At 37.6% G+C, this 20,172-nt stretch overlaps 1 protein-coding gene across 2 annotated transcripts; it reads right to left on the minus strand.

Moving 5' to 3' along the window:
• Window positions 1-11,646: 11,646 nt before the first annotated feature.
• On the minus strand, window positions 11,647-15,358 carry LOC125404333 (vomeronasal type-1 receptor 90-like). Of its 2 annotated transcripts, XM_087906743.1 has the most exons (2): window positions 15,343-15,358; window positions 11,647-12,548 (listed from the first exon to the last, which is right to left on the minus strand). In XM_087906743.1, exons 1-2 carry the CDS (start codon window positions 15,356-15,358, stop codon window positions 11,647-11,649), a joined length of 918 nt encoding a protein of 305 aa, XP_087762869.1. The 2 variants fall into 2 exon arrangements, with proteins under 2 accessions (XP_087762869.1, XP_085546218.2); XM_085690092.2 differs by lacking the exon at window positions 15,343-15,358 and having other exon boundaries at window positions 11,647-12,582.
• Between the last annotated feature and the right edge of the window lie 4,814 nt (window positions 15,359-20,172).

Raw genomic sequence — 20,172 nt, forward strand, 5'->3', positions numbered from 1 at the left:
ATCTTCATGATTTTGTTAAATATATTTTCTGTGCTTTTGAATTGAACTTCTTCTCTTTCTTCTATACCTATTATTCTTAGATTTGGCCTTTTCATGGTGTCCCATATTTCCTGGATATTTTGGGTTAAGCTTTTGTTATATTTAATGTTTTCTTTAACTGATGAATCTGCTTCCTCTATTGTATCTTCAGTGTTTGAGATTCTTTCTTCCATCCCTTGTATTCTGCTGTTCATGCGTGCGTTTGTGGTTCCTGATCACTTTTTCATGATTCCTGTTTCTATAATTCCCTCAACTTGTGTTTTTCCTATTGCCTCTATTTCAGTTTTCAAGTCCTGAATAGTTTCTTTCATATGTTTGATTTCTTCTTCTTGGTTTTCTTTAAGTGATTTGCTGATGTCTTTCAATTTTTTGTTTGTCTTTTCCTCTATTTCTTTAAGAGAATTTCTCATTTCCTATTTAAAGTTTCAAACATTCTCCTAAAGCTCTTTTTAAAGTCATTTTCTTCTGCTTCATCCATATTTGTTGTTCAGGTCTTGTTGCTGTAGGATCTTTAGGTTTTACTGGTGTTGTGTTGCTCTTTGTGGTGTTGCATGTATTCTTACCTTTTCTACTCATCTTTTCTTCTAATAGGTGTGGTTGGGGCTGTATGAGATTCTGTTGAATAATCTTCTAGGTGCCAGTGAATCCATAGCTCAGATGATTGTTCCTCATGGTACAATCAGTGCCACTGTTCTAGTTACCTCATTGGTTACTCTGTGTTCCTGAATAGTTCAGTGCTCTTGTGCTTGGCTCTGTTTCCTTGGAGTTTGCTGTCTCAGGCCTACTTTGGCCTAGGTTGCTAGTTTTGCCCAGTTTCTGTAAATCCTGTTCTAGATTCCCTCCTGCAAAAGTCCCTAACTTGGAGTTGAACCTGAAAAGGTTTCTGACTCCAGTCTACTGCCTCAGAGTTCCCAGACTCGGGTGCACCTGGAACCGCAGAGGACCTGGCTCAGACTTATTCCTTCAGATGTCCCAGTCTCACATTCGGACCTGCAGATGTTCCAGGTTCCTGCTTATTCCCTTTGATATCCCGGACCAATACCTGGACCCATAGAGGTCCTGTCTCAGGACTACTCCCTCTGAGGTTCCAGACTCATGCCTGGCCCAGCAGAGATCTCTGGTTCCTGCCTATTCCCTTGGAGGTCCCAGGTTCACTCACACCCAGAATGGCACAGGTCTTGGCTCAGGCCTAGTTCCTGGGAGGTCCTAGACTCATGTCCAGACCCTCAGGGGTCCTGGCTTAGGTCTACTCTCTTTAAGGTCCCAGATTCACATTCAGACCTTCAGCAGTCTCTGACTCTGGCTCACTCGCTCAGCGGTTATTCCCCTGTACCTGTTCTGGTGGAGATTGATGACTCTGAATCTGGTCACCGGCTCAATCCTGATCCACCAGCATCCCAGGACTGGGTTGGCTCCGAGGGCTGGATTTGCTCCTGCCTTCTGCTCCCAGTGGAGCTTGCTTCCTCAGGACCTCTCTGTCCTAGGTAGCTGGTTCAGTCCCACTCTGGTTCTGGTGGAGATCGCTGACTCTGAGTCAGATCGCTAGCTCAATCCTGATCAATCAGTGTCCTGGGACTAGGTTGAATCCCAGGACTCCTTTTTTGTTATTTTGGTTTGCTAGATCCCAGTCAACCTAAGAGGATGGAGGAAGAGCTCCTCCTCTCAAAAACAGGGTAGTGGTGAGTGTTCTGTATACCTCCTCCCCACCAGATGCCAGGTGCATTTGACTCCTGCTTTTTCTCTTTGTAGACCCTTGCCTAGCTTTGGTGCTCCATGAGTTCTTGTCACATAGGAAATTGAGGCATGTTTCTTGTATACAGCAGAAGGATGGATTCTATTTTATGTTTCTGTATCCAATCAGTTACCCTGAGTATTTTTATAGGTGAGTTGAGTCCATTTATATTAAGGGATATTAATGATAAGTGGTTGCTATCTCCTGTTAATTTAGTTTTCATTGTTGGTGATGTTATTTTGTGTGTTTTCCCTTCTTTTGGATTTGCTGCTGTGAGATCATCAATTGTCTGTGTTTTTGTTGATGTAGCCAACTTCCTTGGGTTGGGGTTTTCTTTCTAGTACTTTGTGTAGGGCTTAGTTTGTGGATAGGTATTGGTTAAATCTGTTTTGTCATAGAATATTTTGTTTTGTCCTTCTATAGTGATTGAAAGTTTGACTGAGTATAGTAGTCTGGGCTGGCATCCATGGTCTCTAAATGTCTGTATAACACTTGACCAGGACCTTCTGGCTTTCGTTTTCTCCAATGAGAAGTTAGGTGTAATTCTGGTAGGTACACTTTTATATGTTACTTAACCTTTTTCCTTTGCAGTCCTTAATATTTCTTCTTTATTCTGTATGTTTAACATTTTGATTATATGTGGAGAGGGAACTTTTTTTGATCCAGTCTATCTGGTCTTCTATAAGATTCTTGTATCTTCATAGTCATATCTTTCTTTAGGTTGGAAAAGTTTTCTTCTGTGATTTTGTTAAATATATTTTCTGTGCTTTTGAATTGAACTTCATCTCCTTCTCTTATACCTATTTTTCTTTGGTATAGTATTTTCATGGTGCCCCATATTTACTGGATATTTTGTGTTAACTTTTGTTAGAATTAACGTTTTCTTTGAATGATGAGTTTATTTCCTCTATTGTATCTTCAGTGCTTAAGATTCTCTCTTTCATCTCCTGTATTCTGCTGTTAATGCTTACATTTGTGGTTCCTGATCATTTTCTCATGATTTCTGTTTCTATAATTCCCTCAGCTGGTGATTTTCTTACTGTCTGTTTCAGTTTTCAAGTCTTGAATAGTTTCCTTCATATATTTGTTTGCTTTTTATTGATTTTCTTTAAGAAACTTGTTGATGTCTTCCAGTTTTTTGTTTGTCTTTTTGTCCATTTCTTTGAGAGAATCTTTCATTTCCTCTTTAAGGGCCTCAAACAATCTCCTAAAGTTATGTTTTGGGTCACTTTCTTCTGCTTCATCTATATGGTCATTCAAGTCTTGCTGTTGTAGGGTCACTAGTTTTTACTGGTGTCGTGTTGCTCTTTGTGGTGTTGCATGTGTTCTTACCTTGTCTACCCATCTTTTTCTCTGACTGGTGTAGTTGGGGCTGTCTGTGTCTCTAGTGATCAATCTTTCAGGTGCCCCTGGATCTAAGACTCAGATGGTTGCCTCTCATGGGACAGATAGTTCCATGGTTCCAGTCATCCCATTTGGCCACTTTGTGATTCTGGAGGTCACTTGGCATTACTGGGGTTTTCTCTGCTCCTGAAGAGTTCACTGTCTCCGACCTGTTCCAGTCTTGGTCACTTTCTCAGTCCAGCTCACATGCACAATTTTTAAACTCAAGCAGAAGGAAAATAACACCAGTGCCTTTCTGTAATCTATGTAAACAGAATCTGAAATGAAACTTAAAAGGGAGGCTTGTAGGTGGAATAGTGGAAACAAAATATTCCCAGCAAATGGGACCAGGAGACAAACTGGCATCACACTTCTACTAAATTTTATCAGTGAACCCTTCTCATCTTGTTTCCTCTGTGTCTGGGTGATGACTGCAGCTATGTGATACATTTACATGGTGAAATATTATTCAGTCATTAAAAATAATGTAATCATAAAATTTACACATACATGGATGAAACTAGAAAAATAATCCTGAGATTGATAACTCAGACACAGAAAAACAAACATGATATGTATTCACTTTTTAATGTTGATTTTAGCTGTTGAGTCGTCTATAAGAATTCTATAATCCATATAAATACAAATATTAGTTATAGAGTGAGAGATTTGGGGGAGACCAATGGATCTCCTGAGAAAAGGGTAATTGAATAGTTATGAATGGATGGGGGAGGATCTAATGAGAAGATCACTTGGAGACAGGAAACTAAAGGGGGACATGAAAGGGAAAGTAGGGGTAGATGCCACTGCAAGAATACACTCAGAAACATAAAGAGCAATAAGGCATCACCAGAACCTAGTAGTTCTACAGTTGTCAGACCTCAACAGCATAATACAGATGAAGCAGAAGAAAACAACCTTAAGAATTATTTATAAAGATGATAGAGGTCCTTAAAGAGGAAATGAAAAAAATGACTTAGAAAAATCAAAGAAAGGCAAACAAAAAATGCAAGAAACTAAAAATCCTTTAAAGAAAACCAAGAGAGTCAAGAAAAATCAATCAAACAGGTAAAGAAAACAGATCAACACTTAAAAATTGAAATAGAGGGAATAAAGAAAACAAAACAGCACACCTGAACACTGCTGTAGGACAATGGTCTTGTACCCTGTAAAGATTTGTCTGTAGGTGGGGCAAGGCCAATTCAGACACCCACTACTCAGTTGCCCAAAGACCTAGCTGGGGACATCCCAGTGGACACCTGCAATTCCCTTTAGAGTCAAGTCTCTTGCCAACCCTAAAATGACTCCCTTAATGTAGATAACTTCTTCCCTGATCCTATATCCTCCCTTCCCCCATCTCCACCCTCCCACTCCCCAAGCTCTCTCCAGTCTTTCCCTTCTCCCTTCTTTCTCTCCCTCTCCCCTCCCACCAGGCCCAGCCCCACACCTACCCCCACCGCCATACTCTCAACTTTTGCCCAGCAATCTTGTTTGCTTCCAATTTCCAAAAGGATCTATATGTTTTTTATTGGGTTCACCTTGTTGTTTGGCTTCTCTAGGCCTGATGTCCTTTATTTATGGCTAGAATCCACTAATGAGTGAGTACATACCATATTCATTTTTTTGGATCTGGGTTATCTCACTCAGTAAAGTATTTTCCATTTCCATCCATATGCATGCAACATTCAAAATGTCATTATTTTTTACCGCTGAGTAGTACTTTAATGTGTATATATTCCACACTTTCTTAATCCATTCTTCCATTGAGGGGCATCCAGGTTGTTTCCAGGATCTGGTGATTACAAATAATGCTGCTATGAACATAGTTGAACAAATGCTTTTGTAGTATGATTGGGCATCTCTTGGGTATATTCCCAAGAGTGGTATTGCTGAATCCTGAGGTAGATTGATTCCCAATTTCCTGAGAAACCGCCACACTGATTTCCAAAGTGGTTGCGCAAGTTTGTATTCCTACCAGCAATGGAAGAGTGTTCCCGTTACTCCAAATCCTCTCCAGCATAGGCTAACATTGGTGTTTTTGATTTTAGTCATTCTGACAGGTGTAAGACTCGAATATCACCATAGAATCTTCATCCGGCGACGGATGGAGATAGAGACAAAGTCCCACATCAGAGCAACAGACTGAGCTCCCAAGGTCCAATTGAAGAGCAGAAGGAGGGAGAAGATGAGAAAGGAAGTCTGGACTGCGAGGGGTTGGTCCACCGACTGAGACAGTATGCCTGTTCCAATGGGAGGTCACCAAATCCAGCTGGACCGGGACTGAATGAGCATGCGACCAAACTGGACTCTCTGAATGTGGCTGAAATGGGGGGCTGATTGAGAAGCCATTGAAAAAGAACCTTCATCTGGCGATGGATGGAGATAGAGACAGAGACCCACACTGGAGCGCTGGGCTGAGCTCCCAAGGCCCAGAAGAAGAGCAGAAGGAAGGAGAACATGAGCAAGGAATTCAGGATCGCGAAGGGTGCACCCACCCACGGAGACGGTGGGACTGATCTAGTGGAAGCTCACCAAGGCCAGCAGGAATGGGTCTGAACAAGCATGTGATCAAATCCGACTCTCTGATTGTGGCTGACAATGAGGGCGGACTGAGAAGCCAATGATAATGACACCGGATTTGGATTCTACTGCATGTACTGGCTTTTTGGGAGCCTAATCTGTTTGGATGCTCACCTTCCTAGAACTGGATGGAGGTTAGAGGGCTTTGGACTTTCCACAGGGCAGGGCACCCTGACTTCTCTTAGGACTGGAGAGCGAGGGGGAAGGGGAGTGATGGTAGTGGGAGGGAAATGGGAGGATGGAAGGAATGGGAGGAGGTGGAAATTTTTAATTAATAAATAAATAAATAACAATAAAACAAAACAAAAAATCAAAAAAAAAGATTTGTCTGTTGTATTGGTTTAATAAAATTCTGATTGGCCAATAGTCAGGCAGGAAATATAGTGGGAGAATTCTGGGAAGAGGAAAGGGTCAGTCTGCAGTCATCACAGAGAAAACCAAACAAAGGGAAAGCAAGATGACAATGCCTCACTGATAAAAGGTATCAAGCCACGAAGCTAACACAGATAAGAATTATGAGCTAATAAGAAGCCTGAGATAATAGGCCAACCAGTATGTAATTAATGTAGACTTCTGTGTGGTTCTTTGGGACTGAACGGGTGAGGGACCAGGCTGGATAGAAACCACTGTCAACAGGAAGTTCTAGAACAAAAAGAAACAAATTCATCCAGGAGGAGTTGATGACAGGAAATAATCAAATTGAGGACTAAAATCAATAAAATAGAAACAAAGAGAACAATCCAAAAAATTAATGAAACAAAGAGTTTGTCTTTGAGAAAATCAACAAGATCAACAAACCCCTATCCAAACTAACCAAAAGGCAGAGAGTGTAGTGGCGTTTCATTTATATTTTAATAAATAAAGCTTTCCTAGGAATCAGAAAAGTAAAACAGTTATTCTGACCAGCCTTAAAGACCAAGCAGAAATAACACACACCTTTAATCCCAGTAGCCATACTAACTTGCCATAGAAACCAGAAGGTAGAGGTGCATGCCTTTAATCCTAGCCTTAGAGAGGATTATAAATTGGGAGGAGACAGATCTCAGACAGTCTCATTCCTGGAGGAAGGACCACCATTTTAAGACTGGGATCGAGGTAACAGCCAGTGGCTGCCTGCTTTGCTTTTCTGGTTTTCAGAATGAACCCCAATTTCTGTCTCTGAGTTTTTATTAATCAAGCTGCAAGAGAGATTATCTAAATTAACAAAATAAGCAATGAAAAGGGGGACATGGCAACAGATACTGAGGAAATCTAGAGAATCATCAGGTCATACTTCAAAACCTATATTACACAAAATTTAAAAGAAATAGACAATTTTCTAGATAGGTATCACATACCAAAATTAAATCAAAACCAGACTAAAAAAAACTTAAATAGACCTATAAACCCTAAGGAAAGAGAAGCAGTCATTAAATGACTATTAATCAAAAAAAGTCCAGCACCAGAAGACTTCATTGAAGAATTCTACTAGAATTTCAAAGAAGAGATACCAACAGTCTTCAAATTGTTCCAAACAATAGAACCAGAAGTAACATCGTCAAACTCCTTTTATAAGGCTATAGTTACCCTGAAACCAAAACCACACAAAGATTCAACAAAGAAAGAGAATTACAGTCAGGCTCCCTCATGAAAAATGATACAAAAATACTCAATAAAATACTGGCAAACTTAATTCAAGAGCACATCAAAAAAAATCATCCACCATAATCAAGGCAACTTTATCCCAGGGATGTAGGGATAGTTCGATACAGAAAATCTGTCAATATAATCCACCATATAAATAAGCTAAAAGAAAAATAATATGATCATCTAATTAGATACTGAAAAGGCCTTTAACAAAATCCATCAGCCCTTTGTGATAAAGGTATTGACAAGATCAGGGATACAAGGAACATATTTAAATATAATAAAGTCAATTTAGAGCAAACCAATAGTCAACATCAGATTATATGGAGAAAAACTCAAAGGAATTTCACTGAAATCAGGAACAAGAAACACAAGGATGTCCACTCTCTCCACATCTATTTAATATAGTACTCAAAGTTCTAGAGAGAGCAATAAGACAACAAAAAGAACCAAGAGGATACAAATTGAAAAGAAACAAAGCTTTTGCTATTTACAAATGATATGATTGTATACATAGGGCACTCCAAGAATTCTACCAGGGAACCCATACAACTGATAAACACATTCAGTAATGTAGTGGTATACAAGATTAACTAAATAAAAATCAGTAGCACCTATTAAAAAAAAGATAAATGGACAGAGAAAAATTCAGAGAACCACCATCCTTTACAATCTCCATTAAATAATGCAAAATATTGTGAGGTAACTCTAACCTAACAAGTGAAAGGCCTGTATAACAAGAACTTTAAGTCCTTAAAGAAAGAAATTGAAGAAAATATCAGAAAATGGAGAGATCGCCATGATCTTGTATAAGCAGGATTAACAAAATAAAAATGGCAATCTTACCAAAAACAGTGTACAAGTTCAATGCAATCCCCATCAAAATACCAAAATAATCATACACAGACCTCGATAGAGCAATACTAAACTCCATAGGGAAAATTAAAAAACATAGGATAGCCGGGCGGTGGTGATGCACACCTTTAATCCCAGCACTTGGGAGGCAGAAGCAGGTGGATCTCTGTGAGTTCAAGGTCAGCCTGGTCTACAAGAGTTAGTTCCAGGACAGGTTCCAAAGCTACAGAGAAACCCTGTCTCAAAAAAAAAAGAAAAGAAATAAACAAAAACAAAAAACAGGATAGCTAAAACAATCCTGTACTATAAAAGAATGTCTGAAGACATCATAATCATCCCTGACTTACTGTTCTACTATAGAGCCATAGTCATAAAAACAGCTTTATTGGCATAAAGAAAGACACATGAACCAATGGAATCAAATTGAAGACCCTGACATTAAACCATACACCTATGAACACCTGATTTTTGACAAAGAAGCTAAATTTGCATGGTGGAAAAATGAAAACATCTTCAACAAATGATGCTGGCATAACTGGATGTCATCATGTAGAAGAATGCAAACAGATGCACATCTATCACCATGTGCAAAACTCAAGTCCAAGTGGATCAAAGACCTCTACATAAATCCAGGTACACTGAACCTGATAGAATAGAAAGTGGAGGAAGCCTTGAACACACTGGCACAACAGACCACTTCCTAAATATCATCAGCATAGACACTAGGAGCAACAATTAATAAATGGGACCTCCTGAATTTAAAAAGCTTCTGTACGACAAAGGACACCATAAATAAGACAAAATGATAGTTTACAGAAGGGGAAAAAATCTTCACCAACCCCACATCTGTCAGAAAGCTGGTCTCCAAAATTTATAAAGAAATCAAGGAACTAGACATCAAAATACAAAATAATTCAACAAAATTTGGGTACAGTGAGACAGACCAGCTCAGCCGGAGCACTGGGACCGACGGGACAGAGTGTCGGGAATAGGTGGGTAAGGAGTCAGCGAATGACAGACACAAGACTCAAAGGAATTGAATCTGAAGGCATCTTTACTAGGCATGACGTTCATTCTTTATACAGAGAAGACTGCTTAACAGCATGTATTGTTTTTTCATGTAGTACAGATTATTCTTTGAATCATTATATCAGATACATGAGAATAGAATTTCATCAAAGATGTCCCCAGTGTGAGCCTGCAGCTGGTCATGCTAGATATGGCTTGGCATTAGTTTCTATGTTAATCTTTATCCAGGCTATGAGTTCATGGCATTTTGAGCTACGGGCAAGTGGTTGTGGTTAACAGTCACACAGTCTACAGACATTTTATATTTCTGCAGTCTATGCAGAAGAACTTCTTATTTCCTTCTTCTTCTCCATATTTCTAACTCCTTCCCCAAAACCAATCTTAAGAAGTTACAGCATGTATCTCTCTCTTCTACACTTATCTCATTTTTGTTGTACCTGTTTTAATTGTTTAAGTTTGCCGTTTGTTCATCATTTAACAAGTACCAGATTAAACCTGGAAACTTATTCCCCTTGAATGTTAACCCATCTTCCTCGATTAGCATCATATACTGCTATATATGTTAATGGCTCATCAGTAGAAACTGGAAAGTTAAACATACTATCTTCCCTTCCAGAAGAAACCAGACTCTATTCCTTAGAACATAAGCAGGTAATGCCAAAAGTGCAATGGCTCCAATGCAGGAAGCACAACACACACACACACACACACACACACACACACACACACACACACACACACATACACCTTCTCTGTGGGCACTCTTCTTTGTAGCTTGTACCACATCTTACTTGAGAGATCACGCAGACTATGCAGGTAGCATGACAGTACAGATATAAACAGAGATCTCTCAACAGAAAACTCTCAAATGGTCAAGAGATATTTAAGAAATTGCTCAGCAGCCTTAATCATCAGGGAAAGGCAAATTAAAATAATTCTGAGATACCATCTTGAACCAGAGTGGTCTGAATGGCTAAGATAAAAAACACATCACACTTCTCTCTCTTGGGCTGGTTCCACTCCCCGCTGTTTTCAGCTTTTATCAACAGGTATCACATGGCTCTGGCATCTACATCATTCTGGGGTCTCTGAAGCAATCCAGCTTTGATTCACAGTTCACACTATGAACTCTCTAGGTCTCCATGCAGTGACACCCCTGTACCCTGGCCTCTGCAGTTTTCCTCAGTCACAGAGGGAGATTCCATAACCTCTTTCTTCTAACCTTCATCTAAAGCCAGGACCATGTGACCAAAACAGCCAAGATCTGTTGCTTTTGGGGACTGTAATAAGGCCCCTCTTTCAATAACATCTTCACCAGTTCTCTATTTTCTATGGTTTCCTTCACTTCCTAAGCTCAGCTTTCCTGGAACTAAGTACAGGGAGGAGAAACTCTATTCAGAATATTCAGTATGAAACAGAACTATCAGTAAAAGAAAAAAATTTCAGTGGAGTATGGTGTTTCACATTTATAATCCCAGAACTGGAGAGGCAGACACAGGAAAATCTCTGGGACTATCATCTTGTCCTATTTGGCAATCCCCAGGTCACTGAGAGACATTATCTAAACCAAGGTGAGTGGCTTCTAAAGAAAAACAGCAAACATTGTCCCCTGGCCTGCATGTACACATGCACACACATCCTTCATCTGTGCACACACACATACACAAAAGACACACTGTACATCATATATATATACATATATATATGTATGTATGTATAAACAATTTTTATTTTACCACTAATATGTCAGTAAGAATTGATGAAGAACAAATACACAATCACATGGAATTTTCATATAAAGCTCATTAAATAACTGTGGTAAAAAGAGAAAATTTAAATTCACAGAATTTTCTGTACCAGAGAAACTATACTTAAGAAAGAGAATTAAAGTTTAAATAGGATATTTAAACTATTTTTTGATGATTGAGAGTAGATTAAAATCCCTTTGAAAGAAAAGCATAAAAAGTCAGTATCAGCAAGGAAATTCCTTTGAGTAACCTCAGCATCGAAGGAACATATATAACTTAAAGTAAAGAGGAGAGAGTAAGAGAATTCCTGTGGAAATTTCAGCTTACCATATACAGGGAACTTAAAGGACTCTAGAGCAACTTCACAAGAATGAGCATGTGTAATACCACCAATTTTATTTAAATATATGAAGAATCTTGATTTGCTACTTGAACTATTAAACAGGTTAAGAATATGTATTTTGAAAAAAAATATATTTGCAACTGCACTAAAATGATACCTTAGAACCATTTGTATGTCCAGTTGTGGGGGGGAGGGCAATGACCTCTTCTGATCTCTGTGGATATCAGGAATTCATACATACATACATGCTGACAAAATGCTCATAAATATAAATAAAAATAAAGAAATCATTTTATTAAAAATAAGATAAATTATCCTTCTTTAAAAATCTGGTGGCACACAGACTGCATGTTTTTGAGCATATTGATTATTCTGTTATCAGAACTGATTTGTATCAGAGGAGTAATTGTGGGATAGACATTCATCACAAACTTCTGGACACTCAGGATGGCTGAGTCGTACATCCATAACAGGACTGCGATGGATGAGATGATGAAATCCACCCAGTACATGATCACAAAGAAAACCACCAGCAGCAAGATGGTCTGGGTGGCCCTTTTCTCAGGAGATTCTCTGGGGTGGCTGAGGCTGTGAAGGTGTTGGCATTGCCTCTGATGTCTGAATAAGATGATCACCATGTATGCACTTGTGGTCAGCATAATTCCAATGAGAAATACATCTCTGGAGGTTGTCACTGTTAAAATGAATCCCTTGATGATGTAGTTCATTGAGAAGAGTGAGCAGGATTTAGTGATCTTCATCTGGTTGGTTTCACTCATATTGGTAAAAGCACCAACATAGAAGATTCGATTGCTGATGAATAACAAGTTGAAAGACCAGATAAATAAGAAAGCATAAATCATGTATTTCTTTAGTTTATATTTAAATTTATTTAACATAGAGGTACTGGGACTGATAGTGACAGCCTGGAACACACTCAGGAGGCAGGTGATGCACATGGAGAGTGCTCTCATCACCCTGCTTATGTAAAAAGTTGTCTTACATTTGAAGTCATTCTCAAAATTCAGTGACTCAGATATGTCTGTAAGCCAAATATCGGTTCCGGTGATGAGCAGCACTATGTGGATGAAGGTCAGTTGACAGGAGATCATGTCTGTGGGCTTAGGTCTGTGACCTAGGATTATAAAAGTGTAGGAAAAAAGGAGAAAAATGTTGGCTAGGACTCCAAGGGCAGCTTGGAAATTAAGGATATCTTTAATGAGGACATACATGGAAAATGTACTCATCTTAACATCATAGTAGAAGCATATTTTATATACCTGAAAAAATAATAGAGTATACATCAGACTTGTGATTCACTTGTCAGTGTGTCTGTATCATCATTCAATTGTCCCTACTTATATATAATTAACCTGTCTTTAACTTTTTATTTTCCAGTCTGGACATCATAGTCCACATTTCTATATACTTCTCCATGTATCTACCTGTGTATGCAGCATACTAGAGATGATAAAGGCATTCACAGTCACATCCTACACAGAATGCACACTTTGTAGGCCTGCTATTCACCTAAGGGTCATGCCTTAGGCATCCAATCCTATTGATTTACATTGCCTCATTTTATAGTTAACAACTAAAACCGTAGTGATGAACACAGAATATTAATCACATTTTCACAACCGAGTAAAACTTACATTGACATGGAAAATATTCACAAAAGAAATCCAAAAGCGTGAGGTGAATCAGTCTCATGTTACATTATTTTAATATGCTCTATTTTGTAAGTACCCATGTTTTGACCCATAATTCTAATAGAATCATGGTGATGATTCATAATCACCCCACTATTTTAATCAATAAAATGTTCATCTCGATTTATCTGTTTTAATATTCCTTTTTCATGAAATCTTACCTCCTCAGGAACTGGTATTAAAGACAATGATACAGTTCAAGGCCATTATTGTACTTTTCACAACCTATTAATTGAAGAACCATTAATTATGATTTTAAATGGTCCTAAATGTCTCTCAGCTTAGTTCCTATTCCATCACTTTTACGAGACTGCATTTCAGGTTTAAAGAACTCACTCCCAGCTATGAAGACAAACGTTATTTTTCTTTTCTGTTTGGAAGGAAAATGTAAATAGTTAAAGGTATGATTACTTATTACTTTTTCAGTCACCTGCACTGCTATTTTACCTACCTCCCTCTTTCTTCTGTATCTACCTTCAACTTACTGAACTTCACTTTCCCCACTTCCCTGATGAGACCATGGGTACCCTGCTAGTCTCCTCTATTGCTCCCCACCACCCCCATCCTGGCAATGACTGATTTACTTTCCTCTCTTCTGCATTCACAACTGAAGATGTGAAGCTAGGAGCCCTCAACAAGAGAGGACATGTGACACTAAGACAAACACTATTTTCAACACAGTGTGGCAACCATGAACTTGTAGAAAATGACCATATGGTGATCTTTCTTGGAATTTCTGTTTTAAAAGAGATTCCGTCTCATGCAGTGGAAATCAAGGTCCCCAGTGTTCCCATAATCAACAGCACCCAGACAGTTTTTATAATTTCACTCAACAATCTGACCTTTAGGGCTTATGTTAGTTATTGGGGTCATTATGTTATCAAATTAACTTAATTCAGTACTTTAAAATTGGCTTTGTGGCAGAGAAATAGAAAACACTGAATCGGAAAAAGAGTTTCTTTGTATTTTCAAGTTCACTCATATAGTCCACATATACAAATGCAGATGCATGTATGCCTAGAAATAATGCAGAAGTTAGTAGCTGAGATCTCTCTAAAATGAAACTATGAATATGAGACAATAAACCAAGCTTTATGTTTATGTGAGTTTGGCTCTCAAATAGCTTGATCTAGTAAAGGAATAGAATCACCCCAATTGCCAGAGTCCGATTCTCTCACCAACATACATCTACAGTAGTGGTGTTCCAGGTTATTTTTTTAAGCTCCAGGATACAAGGTGGAGATAGTATTCAGTGTTAATGAGTACATTTTGCTCTTGCAAAGACCTGGGTATGATTCCCAACAACTCCATGATTGTTCATGGCCATCTGTAACTCTAGTTCAAAGGAATCCATTGCTCTCCTGTCCAGACATGAAAGTGGTGCACATAAAATACATGTAGGCAAAATATATGTATGTGCAAAATAAAATAATTCTTAAGTAAATAAATATATAAAAACTTTACAATAATATTAATTCAAGGCTTGGTCTCCAAATTCTAAGAATTGTAGCCCAAATAATTTTTAAAATTGCAAATGGAAAAACTATATACATGTAATAATTTATTATTAATTATACATTCATAATTATTCATATATCATATGTACAATAATATAAGGTAAAAAAGTAAGCCAAAGTGCTTATTTCTTATCCCAAAGGTATACACTTTAATCTCTCTACTTCATATCCATTTCTTTGTAAGTATTTATTACATACAAAAAATGACACATCTTCAGATTTATCAAGTGGCATTTTTCTCTGGAGCTCACTGTAGCTGAGACTTGGACAAAAATGACCACAGTTACCATAGACACAAACTGAGTTGCTAATATATACATGAACTTAAAAAAAGTCGTTTGTTTTATTTGAAAAGAAATTTCACTATTGGAGGCTTTTACATTAGTTTAAGTTGTAATATTTAGTGTACATAACACAAAGTGTAACCAAAACATTTATAATAGTGGAGAAGTGATGGCTATTAAATTGACTAGATCTAAAGACTAAGCTGTTGGCAGGTTTCTATTTGGAAAGACAAGCAACAATAGAAACCAAGAGCTTCTTGGTGCATAGCTCTACATTCTATGTAGAATATTCTATGTAGAATATTCCTTTTTCCTCTTCATTATCACAGTATTTGATTTTAGAACAGTCTTGTTTGACGAATTTATGGTAGTCTTTGCATTCTTCTTTGAGGACACAATAATATAATAAGCATACAAATACATTGGTTCAAAAGTATTATTTTCATTTTAAGTTTTACCATATTTAGTGAGTAATGACCTAAAAGCAGTGTGACTGCTCAGAGAGAACATGGAGTGATTGTGTGACTTTCAGGTGACAAGATACATGGTGTTAGCTGATGTGCTGTCAACTGTCAACAACGTTAACAAGTCTTTGGGACTCTCAGAAAGATGAGGACCTTACACACTCAAACTATTTCCATGAAATCTTTATGAAATACATAATGTCAGAAGGAATAAATAGTGATTATTTATTTAAGGTATGAATTCATAGTAATTGCCTAATACTGATAAATAATTTAAATGCATAAGTTAGTCTTATGGAAATTGTGTTTAGCACAAGTGAAGCTGGAAGCTCACAGACGCTCACTAGAACTTTACAGTCTCACACTTTGGAGCCAGTTCCCCTGCGATGAAGCAGCAGCAGCAGTGTCACTGCAGAGCCTGTGGGGAAGCAGTCAGACCCCGAGTTTGATCACATTCCCCGTGGTGTAAGACTGGGAAAGATTTGAAAATGTTCGCTGGAAATGAGTTTGGAGGGAATGGGAATTATTGGACTACCAGGACTAAGAGTGGATCAACAGCATAGAGGATTTTTGGAGCTGCTAACAGGAATATCTGTACATCCCCTTAGTGAAAACCTGTGAGTTTTATCAAATATGTTTGTGAAATAAAGTGAACTTTAAGGAAAATGAAGAGTATGCCCTCTGCTTTCTGGGTGACTTGATCACACCCATGAGGGTCCTGCCAAATGCATCAGTGACGACTTTTACAGTAAGTTACTCAAAACTGAAAATTCCATAATGCTCACAAACATAAACTTGTGATTTTAACAGCTGTGATGTTGATACTCTGTGACCGATGAATTAATGGCAGCAACTAGCATTATTATGTTCATTATTAACAATAATCTCAAATTTTTACATTATCTGTTTTCCATTTTAATGTTCTTATATTTGTCGGGGGGGTCTCAACCTGTAGTTCAGACTGACTTCAAACTCATTGATGTTCAGCCTTGAAATTCTAGGATCACAGGTGTGTGACACCATGCCTGCCTTCATTTTTTATTTTAATCTCTTCTATATGTTAATAAATGATGTTTCAATAACATAAAATGTGTGACTTATAAAATTCAGCACCTAACTTAAATTTACTTAATAATTTTTGTGAATGTGTATCTTAATGAGCAGTTATAAATTTTAATTATTAGAGGAAACCTTAGGGATTTTGACTTTAAATAACTTTATACTACTCAAGAATTGAAAATACTTTTCTCACTGCTAATGAAAAGCTTATTCAATATTATGTCAGTATCAATGTTACATGATTCAATTTAGAAAACTTGAAATATTAAAAATGAACTCATTTTAGTTAAAACAGTCAAACTCCTACAGACAATTACCCAGTTTATATTTTTGTAAGGATAACTTTACAAAAAATTAATGAATAAGTGAGGTGAGATTTCTGAAGTACCCAGAAAAAATCTTCTTTATTAAAAATCATTGCACTAGAATAAACACATTTATGTAAAATTTTTAAAACTTATATGATATTAAGAATGTGTTATGTTTCACTAGGCCATAAGTTGAAACTTTCCTAAGAAAGTATACAGAAATTGAACAGAACAGATAAACATTAACTTAGTTAATATTTGGTGTGTATTTCTAACTTATATATAAATGCATAGTCAATTGACTTGAGAAAAGTAGTAAAATGAGAAAATGCAAAATACAATTTAAATGTATCTTAATATTAAAAATGTACTTGTGTGTTCTTTGTTCTTCACCCTCGGAGTCATTTCGGGTGTTCTATGACAGGGATGGAAAACTAACATGTCGTTAACTAACACACATTATCTATATGGAACCACGTTCTTAGAATTAATAAAGCACACATTCAGGAGAATCTACAGTCAGATACACTTGCTAAAATATTTTATTTGGGGCTACTTTTTACATATGTACTAATATACAATCATTGTAAAAATGTATGAGTTTCATGACAGTTATTTTCAATATATAATATTCATTGAGTATCTTCTCCCTATTAGCCTTTTCTGTTCTCGCTGTCTGAACTTCTGCTAGGCCCTAACCTCTTTCCAGTAGCCCCACCTTCTACTGTCACATACTTTACAATCAGAGATCATAGTAAGTGGAATCTATGCTTTTTTTCAAATCATAAACTGATATTTTATGTCTACAAGAATCTGTTTTGTTTGATATTGATACAGTAAGGCTCAAAAGAAAAATTTTAAGCAGAGAATTCTCTAGTATTTCATTACAGAAAATCCTAATTCATTCACCACCTACTTATAGCTCTCACTATTAATGAATAGAAAAACAAACCCTCACCTGGCCAGGCCTTTGATAAGCATCCATGTAGAATGAGGCCCTACGAAGTAGTTATAAAGAAGAAAAGTCATCAGCTCATCTCCCTCTAGACACAAGATTATCGTGTCATCTGTAGAGGGCAATCCTGACCTTGAGGTTGTCAGAAAGTGGTGCCATGACATAAAATGGATGAGTGAACTTCCCTAACTCTAGGAAAACAGTGCAGTAGGGACAGCTGAGCTCTGGCTTTCCCCTGTGTGAGCTGTTCTCCCCAGGCCCTACATGTCTGTGTGGATTAACTAATCCCAGTCTAGGAACAAAACAAAAGTAAAAATAATAATATACCATTTATAAAAAGTTGAAAACACATTTCTATTCCCCCAAGGTATCCTTTCTGCTTCCAAAATATTCTTGATAGCCTCCATTCCTACTTGACAGTGGCTTTGGGACCTCACCTAGAAATTAACAATGCCTTTGCTAAAATTAAGAAAATGTCACCACCTCCAAACACTCTTTAAGAAAAGTAATCTTTCTTACAGAGGGCACAGATGTGAGGTGATGTAATCAGCAGCTAGTGAGCTGTGGGGCTGGGGATGTAACTCAGTGTGTAGAGTACATGCCTAGGTAGTATTGTTTATGTGGGATACCACGGAGAAATCAAACCTTCAAAGTCTATGTGCAGGTGAGGGAGAAGAATCCCAAGTCAATGGCAAATACAAGACATTCAAGGAGATCATAGAAGAGAACTGTCCCAAACTAAGAAAAGACTCACCCATGCAATTACAAGAAGTACACAGAGCACAGTAAAGACAACACAGAGGAAAAAAAAATTAAGTGGCGTCTCATAGTTAAAACACAAAGTAGACAGGAGAGTAAAGGTGTAGTGCAAGTTTCAAGAGAAAACTGCAATTCACAAATAAAGAAAACCTATCAAAATAATAGCTGATTTCTTAAGGAAAACTTTCAAACCCAGAAGAGGCTGGAGCAATAAAACTCAAGTCCTAAATGAGAGCCAAACTAAAATAATATGCCCAGCAAAACTACTGCCATGATTGAAGGACAAGGAACAATTTTCCACATCATAGACCACCTGAAAATTTTTATGTTCAGCATACCAAACCTAAGTTAATACAGGAACATTTATTTGGGACTAAAGAGAGGAATGAGCAAAGCAGAGAGACTGTGGAAAGAAACGTGAGCCATAGATATAAAGTCCCACTGAGTACACAGCAACACAACCAACAAGATGATGACCAGAACTAACACACACACACATTTCAATAACAATTTAAACATGAATGGCCTCAATTCAAATGGATCAAGAAATGAAATCTACCTATCTTCTGCCTACAAATAAATAAATAAATAAATAATAAAAAAACATCTCGTTTGAAAGACAAGCATCACCATAGAGTAAGGAATGGGCAAAGTATGAAATGGAACCAAGAAGTATGCAGGAGTCAGTATCCTGCTACCAAAATAGACGCTGAATTAAAACTAGTCAAAAGAAATAAAGAGGGACACTTCATTCTAATCAAGGGAACAGTTAATGAAGAAGACATTACTGCCCTAAAAATATATGTACCAAACTCAGGGACACCCAATTCACTTTAAAAAAAATCTACTACTGAATTAAAAGACACAAATTTATATTAACCATTAATATTAGGTGCATTCAATGCCCAACTTTCTCCAATGGACTTATCATCTGGAGAAAACGTAAACAGAGAAACGTCAGACTTAATTGACATCATACATCAGATGGACATAACAGACACCTACCGAACATTCTCCCCAAACACCAAAATTGTATAAGTTACTCTATTGTTAAAGACACTACGACTTGTTACAGAGGGCCCAGAGGCTCCTAAACTAAAACTGACTTGAACACTTCCCCTCTGAAGACTAGCTTTCATGGTATCAGAAGGTGCATGCAAACTTCCAAAGGAGGCGAGCAACAGTCCCAACCAACAATGACACCTATGACCCACATCAATGACCAGCATGGAGCTATAACCTTACAGGTTCAGGAGTACTGATGCACATATCTTGGAGTCAAACAATGGCTCTCTGATTGTACTTAAGATCTGTTCAACAAGAGTCATACCATGCCTGATACTGGAAACCTAGCTAACAAATGAGTGCTAGGGCAGTCATGGCTATTAGAGGAGAATCTACAACCACTAAGTTGCTAAAAACAAAATAATCCCAACAACAGTCTGTAAGAATTTGTCCTTATACCCACAGACACGTGTAGTCCCTACCCTTCATCAAGGAAACTTCTCTTTGCAACCAACCGCTACAGAAAACCACAATTAATCAAAATGGAGAGATGTGAAGACCAGTCCCATCAGACACACAAGCAAAACATTCCTACACCTAAGGTTCTAGGGACATTGCAGAAGAGGGGATGGAAAGATAGTAAAAATCAGAGGACCCAGAAGTTTGTTGTGAGATTGTGTAGCCTACTAACATCAGAAACTATGCCCATAACGCCTCATCAACATGACTGTCCAAATGTGACCTGAACAAGGATGATGCCAATGAACATGCCAA

The sequence above is a fragment of the Myodes glareolus genome, chromosome 6, assembly GCF_982192425.1.
Source record: "Myodes glareolus chromosome 6, mMyoGla1.1, whole genome shotgun sequence".
Lineage (NCBI taxonomy): Eukaryota > Metazoa > Chordata > Mammalia > Rodentia > Cricetidae > Myodes > Myodes glareolus.